This window comes from Vicia villosa, unplaced genomic scaffold (genome assembly GCF_029867415.1).
Source record: "Vicia villosa cultivar HV-30 ecotype Madison, WI unplaced genomic scaffold, Vvil1.0 ctg.001519F_1_1, whole genome shotgun sequence".
In the NCBI taxonomy this organism is placed as follows: Eukaryota; Viridiplantae; Streptophyta; class Magnoliopsida; order Fabales; family Fabaceae; genus Vicia; species Vicia villosa.
Genome location: NW_026705649.1, coordinates 219,407 through 227,860, shown reverse-complemented (window position 1 = coordinate 227,860; position 8,454 = coordinate 219,407). Strand labels below are relative to the sequence as shown.

Sequence of the window (8,454 nt, the reverse complement as noted above, 5' to 3'; positions counted from 1 at the left end):
TGTGTTTTGTTTCTAAAGCAAGGCCCTCTATTTATAGGCATAAATTAGGGTTTGTGGAGGGAAAAATCTGATCAATTGGAGCTCCCATGTGATACTTGTATCATCTTGCTTGTTTGTGAAGAAAAGAGAAAATTAGGTTTCCCATGTTGTTGTACAAGACTTTAGGCATGCTTGGAGACTTTGTTCTGAACATGGAGAGCTTGCTTGTTGGACTTGTGTTGCTTTTGCTGCAAAGGGAACCATGTAGTGGATCAAGAGAAGAGTGGTTGGTGATTAAAGCCACTTTACAAGAATGGAAATGTGATCTTTATGCTTGAAATGGAATGGTTCAATGGTTAATGGCTTAAGCACTTGGATCATAGCTCAAAATAGAGTGGCTGTAATTTGATGATTTTTCAAATTTGGATCAAGATTCATATTTGTTCTTCATGTTCATAACTTCAATTTCAAGTGTCATGGAACCATATTGACAAAATCATATCTCATAGCTCAAGTGATGAAATTTCATGCTAATGGTATCTTTGGAAAGCCCTTTCTACACACTTCATTCCACTTCTTAAAAGTTTTCTCAAACTCTTTTTAGATCATGGAGAAAAATGGCCACAAAGTTGGAAAAAATTCAAGTGAAAATACTTAAAAGTTTTCGAAGTTTTTTGAACATAAACTTCTTAATTCCATATCTCTCAAAATAATCATTTTTTGACGAATCTTGAGGAGAGACAAAGTTGTTTATTTGATCAAGAATTACAACTTTCATGTTGGGAGATTTTTTAGTTTGTAGGTGAAATTTGAAGTTCCCAAAATGAGGTCAAAATCACTTAAATTGAAGGATGTGATTGGATTATAATGTTGATTTGGAGGCCCTTGATTCATGGTTTGAGTCTTGGAGCCATGTCCTCATTAAAAGTCAACCCTCTAGTTGAATTAATTAGGTCAAAACCTTAATTTGGGCCTCAGGTGGTCTTGAAAGTGGTTGATCTTGAATTGGGCCATCCTTGGACTTTGATATTGATTGGAGAACCCTTTTTATCATAGGATAATGTTGAACTTCCTTGTGGGCCTCAAAACCCTAAATTGCTCAGTCTCATCTCTAGTCAGTCTCCTGTCTTAGGACACAAGTAACATGCAACAATTTTTTTGTATTTTTGGTTAGTAAATAATGTATGCATGATGATAATAATGATGATGATCCTACTATTTGGAACATGGTGGGATCTCAGTGGTCAAAAATTGGGGTACAACACCATATATGCTTCCTCGAACACAAACTCCAATATTTATTGGAGCTTTATTTTGACCATACTCCTTAGTGTGGAATTAATATTCGTTAACTATTATGCCATTATAGCATGTCACCGATTTAGATGGACCATAAATCATTGTTCAAATCACTTGATCGTCAACTTGACTGGTACTTACCTATGAATCATAATAGACATTGTAATATTTTGTAAAGTGACTGTAAATGTTACTATCTTATGTTTAATATAAGTGAGAAGACTCACTTGTTGTTTTATCCAGCCATTGAAGTGATTGTCTCGAAGTTCCAATATTTGATCATTGGTGATTCCAATGTATGTTTCCCTTAAGGAGTCTTCATATTTTCTAATCAATATAAATTAAATTAGTATCTAATTTAATTTAACCAAAAAATCAATAGAAAGTTACAGAGTTAGAGAGTAAGCTTACTGGAGAAAAGGTTCAACTTCTTTGAAAATTAACAAGCACATAAGTCTCGGAAATTTGAAGCTCATCCTTTGTTAGGAATCGATTTATACCTTTTCCAATAGGACGACAAGGGTATTTAAAAATAGACAAGCATTCATAAAATTTATAATGCCCACCATCATCATTTTGAGGAACTTTAGTACGCCTTGTTTGCAAATTGGGATCAAAGTACATGGAAGCGAAATTGAAAATCTCTTCTAAATTATATGTTTCACAAATAGATCCTCCAACTTTTGCCTTATTACGAATCTTTATTTTCAAATATAACATACACATCTCAAATGGATACATCCATCTATATTGCACAGGTCCTCTAACCTTGGCTTCATATGGGAGATGCACAACTAAATGCTCCATTACATCAAAGAATGCTGGAGGAAAATTTTTCTCTAACTTGCAAACTATTTCAATAATAGAAAGTTCTACTTTCTCCTTAACTGACTCACATAATTCAGTTGCACAAATTTCTTTAAAAAATAAGCTAAGTTCAATTAATGCTCTCCATATAGGTTTTGGCAACATGTCACGCAACACCAAAGGAATCAACCTTTCTATAAAAACATGAAAATCATGACTTTTCATTCCTTATATTTTCCCAACTTTGAAATCAACTATAAAAATAATTTGTAGTAAAATTTAGTAGCTAATCTATTATCTTCTTATAGTGTGTTTCTATTTTAAATTCAAACAATATTTGGTCCTCATATTTTAAATTCAAACAGTTTTAGTCTCTTTCACATTTTTTCATAGAAAATCAATGATATTTTGGTATTAGTTGCTTAGATCATGTAATAGGGTTGAAATTTAGAGACTATACCAATTTTTATTATTGGCGCAAGGCTCCTTTAACCTCTCTCAATTTGTCTTAACCTTTGTATTTGGGAGGAGTAGCCCTTATCCTCACTTTTTATTCAATTGCTTATAAAAAAATTACTTATACATAGAGATAGATAAATAAATATTTTTGTTGATAGTAAAATTGAAAAATGATTAACGATTTTTTAATGATAAATCTTAAATCTTATAAAAAATTAATATAATAATATTTATACTTAAAAAAATATAATTGATAAATTATTTGACAAATTAATATACGTCCCCCACACCTTAAAATTTCTAACTCCATTTATGATGTTTATTGGCTTGAGGTTTAATTAGATGAAAATATAGTAACTCTCTTCTGATCTTGAAATATTAGTTCATTGTTACTCCCGCTCTTCAAACTCTCCCAACAAAATAATAAAGGATGACAGTGAAACTCAACCAAATACTTCATCAATTTTTTATTATAACTCGCTTTAAAAATATATATATATTTAAATATAAGCTGTTTTACAATTTTAATGAATAATTAATTATATTTTTTTATTATATCCTTAAATATTTATTATTCTCTTTTCTTTTAGTTATGTAAATTTATCTTTAACATGTCACTAATGAAAAATAATTTTATAAAAAAATTTATACTTTTTCATTTTTATACAATAATTTTTTTTTAAATATGTAAAAGAAAAAGAGGTAGTAATTTATTAGTGAGAAACATCATTTTTTTGAACAAAGCATCATAAAAACAAATTAATTAATTGAGTAGTTTGTTACATCAAAATAATTAAATTTTCAAGTAAGAGACATATCTTCATTTAATTCAACGGTACCACAAACTAATGTTTAAATTTCCAAGTAAGAAAAACGTGCACGACGAAACCATAGGGATGAAGGTGGAAGTGATCAATTATGTAATTTTCTTTTTGCTCGGAGAAATTAGCGAAAAACGACATTTTTCGATGAACATATCTATGAATAGATCCTCTGATTTTTCCAATGTTAAAAGTTCATAGATACGACTAAAGAATATATATATATATATATATATATATATATATATATATATATATATATATATATATATATATATATATATATATATATATATATATATATATATATATATATATACGTCAAAATTATTTACTATACCATCAAAATATCCAAAGATTAACGTCAAAATGAACTTTCATATAACGTTAATTTCGAAGTAATTCAATGACATAGTAAATTATTATAGATTAATCTAAAAGTTCATAGATATGTTCTATATGATAGTAGTTTGTTAGCTTTGAGTCATCAACTATAAGACTCTATATAGTAAAAATATCGGTTGAGTGATAAACTAGCTAGTAGCTTATAATTTATGATTGATGACAAATAGCTTATAAATTAATTGAAGTGTTTGGTAAAACTAACTTATAAATATAAAATAACATAAAATATATTTGATACATAATTATTTTATTTTAAATTAAAATAAATTATAAAGGATAAAAGTGACTTCTTGTTAAAGTATTAAGGGTAAAATGAAAAGCTTATCAACTATAAATTCTAGGCTAAAACACTATTTGAAATAGCCTCTAAAATAAGCTATAAGCTAATAAAATAAGATATAAACTCGTGATGAAAAAACGATCACTTTTATATGAACTCATAAGTTATAAGCTCAAAAATGTGTCGTATTAAATAGAGCTTAAAGCGTTGTTTGCTAAAAATAGTGGTTGGGTGATAAGCTAATTTATAGTTTATGAACGATGATTGATAACTGATGGCTGGTCAGCTTAGGTCGACTCACAGACATGCAAGGTCGACTCATGAAGACAAGAAGAATAAGCTAGCCTTTCTGTCAAGTTTAGGTCGACTCATGGATCCTCCAAGACGACCTATACTGCATCAATATCACAATGGAACTCCCTGCCTAAATCTGGTAGATTCACAAGCTCCGCCAGGTCGACCAATGATGCAGAAATGTCAAAGTGGAAAAAATTATCCAAGCTACAAGGCTAGGTCTACCTATACTGAACCATTTTCCAAGCTACAACTTTCTGCATAATTCTGGTCGACGCATGAAGACTATGAGGTTGATGCGTCGCTGGCAAAAACTGAAATTTTGGACATTAGAGTAATGTTTCATCTCACCAATACACATACACATATATACTGCTATGCACACCATTATCAAGCAACTTTGCAACCTGAAAGATACACAAGTCTTCTCATCTTCATTCTTCTTCTTGCTCATAACACAAATACACATAATCATTTTTGTGTTGCTGGTACATGATCAAGTTTGATAACGTCCATGGATGGGAATTGAAGATTCCTTTGGGTGGGGGTTTTTGGATAAGAGGATTTGGTAAAGATCCAGTTGAGTGAAGGTCTTGAAGAACACTGATTCGTTCAAGTGAGTCACGGTAGACGAAGGATCTAGGAAAGCTCTTGGGTCGACTTGATCTTGCTTAAGATAAAGAGGACAGAAGATAATGAATCAACATTAAACCGAATTTGTTTGTTCATTGCTTTATCTTCTCTTGTAATAACAATTTTCAAAGAAATAAAAACTATCTCAATTCCCATTTGGAATTGGGGGCAAACGTAGTCGTAGCTAGGACAAACGAAGAACTGCCTAAACAAATCCTTGTGTTATTGTTTCCCTACTCCTCTATTACTTACTATTGATATTGGTTTACAATTGTTAATTAAAAAATTAGTCTAAGTGTTAAATTGTGATACAAAACTGTTTTTGTTTAGAGAATTGTAATTGTTAAATTACAATTGGATTTCACAATCAACCACACTTATATTATATTGGCATGTTAACTATTGCACGCCAAGTGTTTGTTAATTTGTCTGTACAATAAATTGTTTGCACAACAGATGTTCAATAAATTTCCTCAGCAAATTTATCGATCTTATTATCATTGGAAGTAGGTGACTAAGTGTATCCATTCAAACGAGTAAGTTTTTAAAAAACGTAATTGATTCTATTTTTTAAAACTCTTTAGCATATCAACTTTCTTCGTGGTTGTAGCATATCCGATCCTACTAATAGTGGTTCGGATTAGATGAAAGTCGATTCTGGGACGCTTCTGTTAGTTAAAACCTTTTAAAATCACTTTGAAATCCCTGTTGATCTATTCACCCCCTCGATCTCATTAGCCTATCGGCTAACAAGTGGCATCGAGAGCACTGGTTTTATCCTTGCTTCGAAATTCACTAATTAGAATAATGGCTTCCAAACCTACAGGGGCGTATAATATAGATCCGGTTTTCAATGGTGAAAATTATGGCTATTGGAAGGATTCTGTGCACATTCATATCAAATCTATTGATAGAAAGGTATGGAAATCCATCCAAGATGGTATATTTCAAATAACATTGACCAACAAGGACGGTCTGATCATTCCTAAACCCAAAGAAACTTGGGATGCAGAAGATGAGAAAAAGTACTCGTGTGATTGCAAAGCGAGAAATATTTTGGTAGCCTCTTTGGGGGATGATGAATACTATTGTGTTTCTTATTGCATGACGGCTAAAGCTATGTGGGACGAATTACAAGTTGCTCATGAGGGCACCAATGACGTCAAACTAGCTAGAATCAATACATTAAATCAAGAGTTTAAACTCTTTCATATGGAAAATGGTGAAACCATTTCCAATATTTAAATTAACAAAATTTTGAAATGATTGAACAGGGAATAACAACCTAAAGTAATGGCTATTAAAGAAGCTAACAACCTTGCAACTTTGGACATCACAACACTATTTGGAAAGCTTGAAGAGCATGAACAACATCTCTTAAGTTTAGACGAGCATGAGAAAAGAGTAAAGAAGGAGAAAAATAAGTACAAAGAGGTAGAGAAGAAGTCCATTGATCTAAAGACTTCAAGCTCCAAGACCTCAAACAATGAGCAATATGAGAGTGATTCAAGCGATGACAAGAAATCCAATGAGGAAGAAATGGGATTTTGAGGCCATTCGCCTCTTATTAGCTTATTTGTGTTCTAAATAATTCAAATTATTCCAGATGGACGTAAAGAGTGCATTCCTAAACGGGTATATAAATGAAGAAGTGTATGTAGCTTAACCAACCGATTTTGAAAATCATGAATAACCTAATCATGTTTACAAATTGAAACATGCTTTATATGGACTCAAAGTAAGCCCATTGGACTTAGTATGAGAGACTTAGCAAGTTTTTATTAAATCAAGGATACTCTAGCAGTAAGGTTGATACTACACTCTTTGTTAAATGCAAAGGAAAGCATGCTCTTTTAGTTCAATTATATATTGATGATATAATATTTGGGTCTACTAACATACAACTTGTCAAAGAATTCTATAAGCTTATGCAGGGTAAGTTCGAAATAAGTCTAATGGGAGAATTAAAATACTTTCTTGGACTTCAAATCAAATAGTTCAACCGAGGTAATCTTTGTGAGCCAAACCAAATATCGCAACAAATTGCTCAAACGATTCAGCATGAATGAAGCAAAGACAATTGAAACTCCTATGGCAACAAATGGAAAGTTAGAAAAGGATGAATCTGATAAGGATGTTGTCGTCAAGGCATATAGAGGTATGATAGGATCTCTCCTTTATCTTACCGCATCTAGACCAGACATAATGTTTAGTGTTTGTATGTGTGCTAGATATATATCATGTCCCAAAGAATTGCATTTAAAAGCAGTTAAGCGCATCCTTAGATACCTACGTGGTACCTTTAAGTATGGGCTTTGGTATTCTAAAGGAAGTGATTGTAGTTTAGTAGGTTACTCCGACTTTGTCGGCTGTAAATCGGATAGGAAAAGTACTAGTGGTACATGTCACGTGTTTTCGAAATCCTTAGTTAGTTGGCATAGCAAGAAACAGGACTCTATAGCTTTGTCAACAGTTGGGGAAGAATACGTCGTGGTCGGTAGCTGTTGCGCACAAATCCTATGGATTAAGCAACAATTACTTGATTTTGATATTAAACTTGAACGTATTCCTATCATGTGTGATAACACCGGTGCGATCAACCTCACTAAAAATCCTGTACTACATTCTTGCACTAAACACATTGAGTTACGTCATCATTTCCTTCGCGATCATGTTGAGAAAGGCGAAGTCGTGTTTGAGCATGATGACAGTAAAAATCTGTCGCGGCCTCAAAAAAAAAAATTAAGTTCTACGACTTAAGAAAACAGAGTCGCCACTAAATTTTATTTATTCCAATGGGAAAGGGAAATATTGATAAAACCCACGAAAGAAAAAAATGGATAAGATGGTCTTCGTGACCAGATTAGGGTTCGGGAGTCGGTTATGTGAGGGGAAGGTATTAGCACCCCTCACATCCATCGTATTCGATGGGACCCATTTAGTTTGTTTTGTGATTGAATGTTTGCTTATGTTTACTTGTGTTCTAATTATTAAGAAAAAAAGGAATATGATTTTATTTTATTATCGAGCTTGTCAAGATATTGTATCTTGTGCCTACGTATTCCCCAAGTGCTATGGGAAAGTCAGAGCTAACGTAGTTCTCGGACTACGAGATTAAATATTTTTTATTTAGGGTGCTCACCAAGACAGCTGGCAACTCTGCTGGGGATATGAAAACGAAAAGTAAATTTTTTGGGGATTGATGAAATGATTGTGTCGAGGAGTTCTAAAGAGAATACTCGTTGGGGAAAGTCAATGGTGCCAATAAAAGTTGTTCTCAACCACTGGATTGAGTTCGACCAAACAAGAAGATGCCAACATCAACCAATGGATTGACGAAGGTAAACGACAAATTGTCATCAACTAATGAGTTGATCCTAAACTGACATAGCTGTCATCAACCAATGAGCTGATGAAAGTCAACATGTCGTCCACAACCAATGAGTTGAGTACGATCAAAACTAGAAGATACCAATA

The 8,454-nt window shown here is 32.4% G+C and overlaps 1 protein-coding gene across 1 annotated transcript; it reads left to right on the top strand.

Annotated features, from left to right (window-relative positions):
* The first annotated feature begins 7,038 nt into the window (after window positions 1-7,038).
* Window positions 7,039-7,737, top strand: LOC131635624 (secreted RxLR effector protein 161-like). Its single transcript, XM_058906262.1, has one exon. It carries the CDS (start codon window positions 7,039-7,041, stop codon window positions 7,735-7,737), a length of 699 nt encoding a protein of 232 aa, XP_058762245.1.
* The last annotated feature ends 717 nt before the right edge of the window (window positions 7,738-8,454 follow it).

What these genes read in the sequence shown, in the direction of transcription:
- LOC131635624 (XM_058906262.1), top strand. Translation starts at nt 7,039, where the DNA reads ATGAATGAAGCAAAGACAATTGAAACTCCTATGGCAACAAATGGAAAG.